The sequence below is a fragment of the Anarrhichthys ocellatus genome, unplaced genomic scaffold (assembly GCF_004355925.1).
Source record: "Anarrhichthys ocellatus isolate YVR2014 unplaced genomic scaffold, GSC_Weel_1.0 scaffold63, whole genome shotgun sequence".
NCBI lineage: Eukaryota > Metazoa > Chordata > Actinopteri > Perciformes > Anarhichadidae > Anarrhichthys > Anarrhichthys ocellatus.
In genome coordinates, this window is record NW_022280093.1 from 521632 (window position 1) to 532801 (window position 11170).

Here is an 11170-nt window from a genome sequence, read left to right on the forward strand (position 1 = left end):
CGGTGTGGAAAGCGTCCTCCGCCTCCCCAGCTGCCCGCCATGAGCCTTCCTCATCCCCCCCCACCAACCGAGCCAGGCAGTGGGCACGCATAGTGGGGCCGAGAGAGCCGGTAATGCTTCCCACATTTGGTGCCCAGGAGCGTTACAGCGTCAAACCGCAGCATGCGGCGTCGAGCCACAGGCATAATGCTCACTTAATCCCCAGCTGCCATGCACGCTTGATTCCATAGATGTCGTCTCCATTAGTCCAGAGGAGAGAGAGGGCCCCCGCCGGGAGAGCCAGGATGGCACAGGAGCTGTCAGCGCGGTCTCCTGTAGTTAGGCCACGGGCCTCAGACGGCGGCCCTCGCGGCACCAGGGCCTCGCAACAGGTGGTTTCACTATGAGCCTGGTCCTCTTAGCTACACCACACGTTTTCTGTCTCCCTCTCTGCACTAAATGAAGTTTGATTGGAGGGGAAAATGTCTTTTTTCTTCTTCTCCGTCTTGACATCTCGCTGATCGCCTACGCGTGATGTCTGGAAGATGCCGGTATTGTTCTCAGGCTTCTCCTCTATCAGACGTCCGTAGGCAAATGCACGACTCAAGTCTTTTTCGAGTCATCTGTTATTTTTTTATGAGCATTTGTCTTGCTGCACCGTACTTCTTTTTCTTTACAGTGGTAGCCATTTCCTTTTTTTTTTTTTTTTTGCTGGTGCGGGTTCGTAGCACCGCACGGGATAATCGTGTCCGAGTGGGCAGTTTTCACTGGCCGTTAGGGTCGCAGAGGCCTCCGAGGCGCTTTCTTTAGGCACATACTGAAAATGTCCTACGTGGCTGTAAGATATTATCACTCTGGAAAATGGGCTTGAAGGACTGCTGGCGACTTCCAAACTGTGTGTGTGTGTGTGTGTGTGTGTGTGTGTATATGTGTGTGTGTGTGTGTGTGTGTGTGTGTGTGTGTGTGTGTGTGTGTGTGTGTGCATGTGCTTAGTCACAGCTTGTGTTTACACTACGTTAAATATGCTCATCTTCTTTCCCCCCACTTTTTTTTACATGTTTCTGTTTTGCTGAAAGGACTTTGAATCAAAGTGTGTGTGAGAGAGAGTGAGAGACGGTGTGTGTTGCAGTTTTGGCAATTGCCCAGTCACAGCCTGGTGCACACCATTAGGAGGTACGTGCGTGCGTGCGTGAAGGAAACTTTAACTCCATACCCCTGAAGACTGAACACTTTTGCAGAAAAGCACACACCATTTCGGAGGAAATTCAAAACAGATCTATTGTCGACAAATTTGATGTGACCTGTCAAAGCATTGAATGAGGTACTGGATCTCAGTGCCACACATATCATGCATTCCATTTCTACGAGTAAGCCTTATGCTGAGATCATCCTGTGACAAACGTGCCGGTGTTCCAACACAGCCGAGGCTTTCCATGACATGTCTACGTTTGAACGGGACTCGTTCCTTAATTCTGGATCAAATTAACTCCCATCCCCTCTGTCTCATGCAGTCGCCGTCAGTGCTGAAGATGAGCGTTGTCGGGTGGGGGTGGGGGGGGTGCTGCTTGCTGCTGAATGACGCTTTGATTTATCCACCCTTAGGCAGCGCTAGAGGGGAGGTCAGGAGAACTCTCCGTCCCATATTTGCCGCTGTCTAGAAAGGTTTAAGTGATCTTGAGGGACACTAGATTACCGAGGCCCCCCCCCCTCTGAGGGCCGGCAATTTATAACCGCTGAGCCTCCTGCACCTGCGGAAAGTAAGAGGAGGTTGCCCTTGGCCCGAGCCCAATGAGATCGGAGCTCGTCATACTCTACGGCAGACAGAATTAACGGCTATCACAGTACTACTTAAAGCCTTATTAACCAGAAGTGTTTATATTGTGAGAAATGGCTGACCAGACTGGGGTTTTTTGGGGGGTGGGGAGAAGAAAATTGACTGCTGGCTTTCAATAGGATATTAAGAACATTACACTTTTAATGTTTATTGTTATGATGTCAACCCGCGTGGGTATCGGTTACAGTCTGATGTCTTTACAGGAGAAATGCAGATGAGCGGTGTGTGTTTTTTCCACTGTGTGGCACAGACTAACGCTCCCCGGGTGGGGGTACGGGGGTAGGGTGGGGGGAGCGAGGGTGCTGAATGAGTAGATGAACCGCAGGAGGAATGGCACAGGCGAAATAAGCCACAACTTGCCCACAGTGGAACAAAGTCTACCCCCGAATGTTCAGTGTAACACTATATTCGGTACTCGGGCGCACGTGTACAATCCTACGTATACGAGCCCACGCGAAAAAACACTATTAGTCTGTTCCAATGACTTACGGCGTGTTTCATTTGTAACTCAGCATAGGTCTGTAACGCCATCCGTTATTGAGACACTGTTCTGAAAAGAACAAGCCGAGAACAATGCAGTCTCTCTCTCTCTGTCTCTCTGTGTCTGTGCACAGCCTCGCAGTGGTTTGAAGATATTGTGGAAATTATTAAGGGCAGCGGGTATCAGGAGCAGTTTTAAGTCCCAATTCTGCTCCCAGTCCATCATTTTCATGCCACCTTTATCTTGCATCGTATTTTTCAAGTTTAATAATTACTGATTAAAAAGTGGAATAATGAAAGAGAAGGCTGCAAACAGCCCGTGGAAGTAAGCAGAAATAGGTTATTCGAAGTCCTGCTTTCCGGCGATTTACAAATTTCTTTTTAAGTTTCCGCCAACATCTGCCATGAATATGAAACCAAAGTTCTTAAATTGGGGGGGGGGGGGGGGGAAATGTCTCCCTTTGATCCGGTCGTTGATTATAAGATCAAGGCATGCCCACTCTTGGATTGATATGAGAAGCCTTCGTGACGGCGCACACCATAAACCAATCGGAGATGACGGCTGATGGTGGGGTAACCTTTCCTGAGACAAACAACACTAAAGGACACACGCGTACATAGACACACTACAGCCGTTCACCAAATATACAGTCACATACCGTAGCAGTCAATTACATGACAAGAACATCTTTCGTTTCTTCCATATCACACGATTAACTCTTAGTAGAAATGTGGTTTGAGAGACCACAGGATTCAAGATGTGTGGGGGAAAAAAAGGATGAGTCATCACTACCTTGATTAAAAAGGTAATATAATCATTTTATATATGTCGTGTCTCACAAACATTGAAAGTCTTTAAACCTCACCAGAGTCTCCAAGAGAAATGTGGATGCAGAAAAAGAAGGAAATTCAAATCCTCTGCATGTCACCAGAGGAGAATGTGAATAAGGGGTTTCGAGTGTGATATCCAGGGAAACCGTTTTGGCCGAGTGTCACACTGTTCTTCTTTCACAAACAGCAAAGATAGCCGTCTGAAAAACCGAGCTGCACAATACAGTATGAGGTATTGGACGCCGAGCCGTGGAGGCGTTTGCCAAGATGCTGAAACGACCATGAATCACACAAACGTTTATGGGTTGTTTTTTTTGGTATATTTTAGATTAACGCGTCTCTTTCTGTGTCCTCTCCCCTCCTCTCTCTTTTTCATCTTCACCTCCAGCTGGGTTCAGGAGGAGCTTCCGTCTGAGCAGAAGGGACAAGAAGACCAACAAGTCCATGTACGAGTGCAAGAAGAGCGATATGTACGACATGGCCGACGTGCCCACGTACGAGGAGGTCACCCCGCACCGCAGGCCAAGCGGAGACAAGCACAGGCTGGTGGTCCTAGTGGGTGAGTAGAGGACTGGACTCCAAAATTTAAAATAAAAAAGCTATGATGTCACTGCTAACCTCACTGCGTTTGGAGGGGCTGTTAAACTTGGCACCGTAGATTTTAATAAAGCTCCTCACCTCCCAGCATGCAGATCACACTAACGACTGTGGCTCAGTGTTTCGCAGCCCCAGGTGGCCTGGCCTCGCCCTCCCGCGACCCAAAAAAGAGGGCACTCAACCGCAGTCATCCAGGGCCTCGCCAATTTACACTTTTAGCACTCAGAGTAATCGCCGGAGTAGACCTCGTATTAATCGGTCACATTTAGTACACTCTAAATGTCCTTTCAATTTCTTTCCCCCGAGCCGATGGAATTGTTAACACTCGAGGAGCGGGTGTTACAAAAGCCCCCCGAAGAGCTTTACAACGTGCCAAGGTCTTGAGAATGAATTTAGCGGCTTCTCGTGCTGTATTTGCGGTTGGAAGACGAGCGTCGCCAGTGAACACTGGAACAATATGCTCAGCCAGGTGCCACAGTAACGACTTCAATCTTTCTCAGCACCAACTGTGCTCGGTGAGCCTTTTTCACATTTGACTTTTTTAGATTTGTTACTCAGGACAAAAAATTTAAAAAAAATGGCAAGAATATCCCAGACACAGATGGAACAAAACATTCCTTAAATTTTCAGCGTGATTCCTTACAATCTATTTCCATTCATCAAGAGAAGAGGTGCGCTCAAAAGTCTGCCCCGGTCTTTCCACAGCACTTTTTTAAACATTTTTTAAGGTTAATCTGGGAATGAACGGCACTGGCAACAAGTTCTCTCTCTTTTAATTTTTTGTCCTCTCACGCATACTGTCTGCAGAGTCCTGCTCCTAGCCCGATGGACCAGGCCTCGGTTCACACGGAGCATGGACTTCATCAGGCACGTTGCAAATTAGCAGGCCCGTTTCCCGCCAGCATGCCACAGTTCTTCCACAGAGGATGCTGAACCTCTCCTGCCTGTCATGCTAATGTAAATATTTTTAATTAACATCCATAATTTGGAGGACAACCTATATGGACAATTTCACACGTAATGAAGCGGAGGGCCAGGGAAAGATCTGCTTTATGTTGCCCTGCCTCCCTCTCTCCTTCTGCCTCTCCCCGGAGTCTCTTGATTTTCCTTATTCGAAATCTTTTTCCCTCCAAAGGTTACTCTGTAAGTGCTCTTTCCTTTTTCTGTTCAAGGGTGAGACACGTTATTCCTCAACATAAGGGCATGTGTTTTCTATACTCTTCATTTAATGTATTTGAGCAAGTTGATTCGTTTAGAACGGCTGTGCGGTGGTGTCGCGGCTAGCACTGCAAGACTAGGGATGGGTATCGTTTGGGTTTTTTCCGATACCGGTGCTAAAACGATACTTTTAAAACAACACCGGTGCCTAAACGGTGCCTGAACCGATACTTTTTTCTTCAAATTGAACAATATATTAACTGTTTAAAGTATACTATAAATATAAATAAATACAAAACACTTGGCTTCAAACCCACAGCTTCAAACTTTTTAACTTCAAACTATGAACAATATATTAACTGTTAACAACAGTTTACAGTATACTTAAATAAATATAGATAAACACACACACACACTCTGTACACACACTACAGCTTCAAACTTCAGCAATTCTTTTGCAGAAATATGAGCACATTTGCCTTCTCTGGCAAAATACGACACCTGTCCTGAATAATTTAATTTTATTTTATTTTATTTTATTTTACCAGTTTTACACCTCGAAGAAGAAGAAGGTTTCGCGTCCCTGTGGAAGTTGTGTTTATGAGCGGCAGCGCTAAGTACCCGGATGTCGATGGAGGAAGTCAGTAGCCTGCCAGCCGTTTGACAGATCTCGGTCTCGTTTTTTTAATAAATCATGGCCGAAGCTTCGCCAGAATGATGGAGGGGTTTGTTTCTAAGCGCGCACGGCTCGGCCGGTTGTAATAATACTATGAGTGAGGAGCGGAGGACCGAGGCTATCGTTACCTGCTGCCAGGATGGAGTCATCAGAGTAGTGTAAAAAAAGTATTTCAATCGGCTCAGGCACCGAAAGGAAGCACCGAAATCTGCGTTGCGTTTCGGTCCGGTAGATACCGGTCATATAGGAACCGGTGCTATATTGGAACGGGGTTTCGGTACCCAACCCTATGCAAGACGGGCCTGCGTTCGTTTTGCCGGGCTGGACGTTTGCATGTTCTCACCCGTGTGAGTGTGTATTTTTTTGCCCTGTATTCTACCAATTGACCCTTCAATTCACCATTTACATATGCACTTTACAATGATAGTAATGGCAGTTACACCATTGAAATTCTCAGTCATTTGTTAAATATTGGCTCCTTGATTTTAGGCCGAGGCAGACACGGCTGCTGTTGTATGCACTGTTTGCACACTGTTAGCATTGTTAGCTGTGAGCTGCCCGCTCAGCTGTCGCTCTGAACTTCGTACTGAGCACTTTTTTATTGTTTCCAGCTCACTCATAATACAACAGCAACCCTGTAAAAGCTAAAGCTAAGTCATTTCATTCCAACGTAACCCTGTTGGGTTGCTGTTTTTCCTCAGAACAGAGCTTCTAGCTTTACCCTAAAATCTGACAGCAACTGTGACCGGCGTCCAAACAGTGGAGGTCCTCTTAGTGAACATGATATTTTTCTACATTACTCTATAAGCCCACATAATAACATAGCTGGCTAATGAAATGCTACTTAGCTCTGGAAGCCTACTAAGCTTGTTAGCTGGACATGCTAACAACTGCTAACTTATGTCAGAGCAGATAAACCCTCTGTAATCCATTCCTTACACTCCTGCTCCTGTGTTGTTGTTTTTTAAAAGGCTCAAAAGTATTTAGCTTTAACTCTGCATTACGAGTGTTGCTCTTACAGCAGCCCGTCTACAAGTGGAGAAGCTAAGCAGTGAGTGGGGGGGGGGGAGGGGTTTAGTCAATGTAATACTCCATTGTTGTCGGGCTTGCAGACAGGACACAACCCTCCATGGCCTCCACATGACCCTCAGCCCTGCACTTTCTCCGCTCTGCTCCCCCCCGCCCCCCCCATTATTATTTTTCTATCAACCATCCCCCAAAGCTCTTCAGGAATGCCTGAAGGCGTTGTTTTGTTAATGTGGACGCACAGGTCCACAGTACCCACTAATGAATGACCTGCTGCTGCGCACCTCTCGCGCGGCGTCTGAGATGTGTTTCAAAGATAAATCAAGATGCTAATCTGGGTTATTTTATACATTTCAAATCAGACAGCCAATAAAAATATATCTTTACATACTGCATGCATAATTTGACTAAACCACTGATGGTTTTTGAAGGAAATCTGATTATTTAACCTGACAAAATGCTGTGCTGATTTCCACATTTCCCATGTAACTTGACACACTGAACTTACAGTGAGATTTTGATGAATTGAAAGCCTTCAGTTCGGGGGTTCAGCCCTAACATATTTTACACACAGCGATGCCTAAGTGAATATTAACGCGGTATCCAAATATATAAAAGTGGAACTCCACTTCAACTCCTGATGAAAATCTAGTAGTATTGTAAATGCCCCGCGGTTACCACACAGCACCGCTGTCATCCTTTAAATGTGGTAGCAGCAAAGCCAGTGCTACGTGTGTGAGCGGTGCTGTAATAGACCCTCGCCCTGGATGCGAGGCAGGCTGGGAGGTTTGAGGCTGGGTCGAGGCTCTGGGGTCCAGACAGAGCAAGGGTCTCGCCGGGCCTGGCCTGGCCTCCTCGTGCACACTGCATGCTATGTGCTCCGCGCTTGGCCTGGAAGTTATCATCACGCTCGCGATATTTAAAGCAACTTCTCGAATGAGCAGTAATGAAATCTGCCACTTTTACAGGCACGGCAACGTGCAAGGCCAGGAGTACCGCAAGAGGGCCAGCGAGAGAGACAAACGAGGAGGGAAACACATAAACACAACAAGAATACGCCAGCTTTGCCCAGAAAATGTTTATTTTATTTTTTTTATTGTGGCGTTTCGATTTATAATGTTGCTGTTGTTTTGGGGCATTGTAAAAGACAAACAATGCACAAAGAGGTGGCGTGTTTAAGATCAGACGGTGGAACGGGACCACAGGGCACAGCTTCTGCTTGTAAAAGACCCGGTGGTGGGCCCCCTTGGCAGGCGGTGGCACAGCTGGAATAAGCTTTAATCGCCATTTAAGGTATTCTGATGAAGGCCTGCTGCCATGCATCATTGATATCACAAGTGGCGAGCAAGTCAGCGACGCACAAGGTGAAAATTGTTTTACGAGCGCGCAGAAGTGGGGGCCCGTTATTCGCACCGAGGGTAGCCCGAAACGGCCCCCGTTGGCTCCTCTCCGCGTCGCGGGGGCCCTGACATCTGCGTTCGGATTCAAGCAAACAAGCCTGTGTGGAGGCTTGAGGCCCGGCGGGATGGGCCGTCTGCACCGCCGCGATAGGGCCCATAAAAGAGCCTCTTGTTGCCACGCTCTGCCACCTTCAGCTTCTACAACAACATCGGGCCCTCAAACAGCACCCGCCGCATTCCTCCCGCGCTCCCGAAACAAATACAAAATGAACTCCATTTCCTCATCTTAATAAATCACCCAAGCTCTCAGCCCCCAGGTACTCTGTTGGTGGATTTTTTTTTTTTCCCCCTCACTGAAAAACTCCTTCTCCCCACCTAAGATTGATTGCTGTCTGCGCTTGGCCATGTGTTTGTTTATGAGCGACGGTAACCGCAGAATACTTCGCGCCGTCGCTCCAAAAAGGGCCTGGGTATTTTTCTCTCTCTTTTTGAATTCACAGTGCGAGCGCGTCGAGGAAACAGCTTTTATCGCTTACAGCAGTCGCACAATGGGACCCAGACCATGTGTTGTCGGGTGCAAGAGGTAAAGCGAAAAGCGCGGGGTGTGAATTTGTCCGCGTGTGAAGGCTGCCAGGGTTCGGAGATTACGCTTAAAAGAGCCTCGTTGTCCACACCTATTTATCAGGTTGTGGATCACTCCTGCTGGCTTTCGTGCTTCACACCAGATGAGATGTGGAGGAGAAGTGCAGATAGCACGAGAGGAAACAGGAGCCCTCTTTCTCTTAGAAATACAGAGCTCGTCCTTTTCAATATTTTCTCCCTCTCCCTCGCTTTCCGCCTAATCCGCCTCGCTGAGTGAACTCATTGTCCGTTTGTTTTAGAGGAGCGGCCTGCTAAACACATTTGCCTGGAGAAACGAATTTCCAACGGGGTTTTGACGCGATTGTAGTGCCTGCCCAGAACGTCAGGCATGCGAGGAATCCCGAGCCCGAACCGAGCACCGTCTCTCTTAACTGTCTCTCTGAACACCGAAAAACGCCAAGCCCACGCCACTTGTTGCTCCAAAACTGATATTCTTGTCCAGTCCGCTGAAGACATCGATGCCAGTCGGTTTGAATTAGAGTGATGTAGCACCAGTGTAACACCCACCGAAACACCCGAGATTCTGTCTTTCACAGATGGAGAGTAGAGACGGAGGGAGAACTTAAAATAGAAGAGAAAACATGTGGATATTGATTCACGAGTGTGAGGTTTGCCATCTTTTTTTTTTGTGTTCCTTAATATCAAAGTTCCACAGATGAATCAATCGTCAATACTCCAATAACCTCTCCTGCCTTCCCTCTTTCTAACTCATTGCCTCAGTTTCCCCACTGGGGATGTGATGGTAAGTCTTTCAACAATACTGGAAAAAAGCTTTTCTTCCTCTACTAGATACCTCTACTGTGTACCTATGATGGAGGTGTAGTGTAGAGACTACCTTGTTAAAAATGAACCTGTAACTGTAGAATGACCTGTAACTGTAGTAACTTGCTTTTTCACATCAGCTCAATTCTCTTTGCTCCAAAGGTTTTTACTGGGTTGATTGTGTTTTAATAGAATACGGAGTTAAATTTACTCTGTGGTAAATTGATTTAATATTACATAACACAAAACCTAAAAGAATATTTCTTAGAAAAATAATCTGTTTATCTGTTTATTAATCGCAGAGTGAAAATACACATCGCAGCAGCAAGAGATAGGAAAACAGATAGAGAACTATTTGAATAAAATAATAAATGATTTAAAGAAAATTAGGATATTATCTTAAAAAGAAAGTTGTAAAAAAATAAGAACTTTTCACATAGTATATAGAAGTATAATGAGTAAATATAGTGCAATATGAAATAAAATCGTTCCAGATATGTAACTACAGCTCTCATAGTAATACTTATACCAGTAATATATCACAGTGGATCAGGAGCAGGCTTACTGTTGTAATGTTTACTTTTATTTAAAGGGACACCCCACCCATTGAAAATGTCCAACTGATGATGTCATCGGGGTAACCGTATAGACTGGGGCTTGAGACTACATATTGATAAAAGAAAGCCTGGGGTCTTAGAGTTTAAAAGATGTGGTTGTGTGCGAGGCAGCGAGGGTCTTGATACACAGATGGGAGAGTTGCATTATGGGAAATGTAGGATCCAGTGTTTGTAGAGGTTGACCCATAAACGAGGGACGAAGAGTGAGGATATATTGGCCTCTGCTGCCCCAATTTCAACCATTGTTTTTCTTTTTTTAGTGTCCTTTTTGTCTCTTTTGAGTCCCACAGCTTTATGGAGGTGCAATACTTAATTGCTGGGCTGGAGAGCACCTTTAATATGTTGCTATGTTCATTTTGATGCTACGTGATAAATCTGTTAGTGTATTTATGTGATCATAGCTACATAAAAACATCCCTTGTAGAGCCTGTATTGGTGGCATTTATTGCACCACGTTCTCTGTGAGAGAAGGTAGTGATGGATTGTGGGACATCCGTCACATTACCGATGTGTCTGTGTTTGTGCAGGACCCGCAGGCGTCGGCCTGAATGAGCTCAAGAGGAAACTGTTGATCTCAGACCCCCAGCACTTCAGTGTGACCATCCCACGTAAGTTCTCTCCACTCAGGTTGGATCAAGCCCTGTTTGTGCATGTGTGTCACTGGTCAAATCCAGCATTCTCTCCCAACCGTTCCTCTCAGTGTGTGTGTGTGTGTGTGTTTGTCTTATGTGTGAATGTGTGTTTTATACATTGTAGTCATAAAGCTTAAGCCTTTTACCGGAGCATGGTTGTAGATCTGCTATTTATTGGCAAATCACTTTTTAAAGGGAATGAAAACACCGTTTGGCTTTCTCCATATGCTGCATTTACTCCAGCTTGTAAGAAAGCCAGGTGCATTGTGGGACATCGGAAAACTGCACATTGTAGGTTGAACAGCACAAACAATAATTCCGATCAAGCTGCAATAAAAAGGACTTTAAATTACGCTGTATAACAGGCTTACAAAATATTTAAATATGTTCAAGGTTACATTTGCATAAAAGTTCATCCGGAGCACACAAACAAACATGCTATTTTATGCTTCTATTTTCTTATTATATATATTTCTTCTCTGTTTAATCATAGTTAGGACAGAATGTATGAAGAGCAAGTAAATAATAATAATATA

At 45.6% G+C, this 11170-nt stretch overlaps 1 protein-coding gene across 4 annotated transcripts in view; it reads left to right on the plus strand.

Moving 5' to 3' along the window:
- Positions 1-11170, plus strand: part of mpp7a (MAGUK p55 scaffold protein 7a) — a 135137-nt gene that overhangs the window by 109154 nt on the left and 14813 nt on the right. For all 4 annotated transcript variants that reach the window (XM_031872389.1, XM_031872387.1, XM_031872390.1 and 1 more), the window contains 2 exons: positions 3513-3683; positions 10530-10610. In XM_031872389.1, the coding sequence (XP_031728249.1) occupies positions 3513-3683; positions 10530-10610 (252 nt within the window). The remainder of the gene's footprint in view (positions 1-3512; positions 3684-10529; positions 10611-11170) is intronic.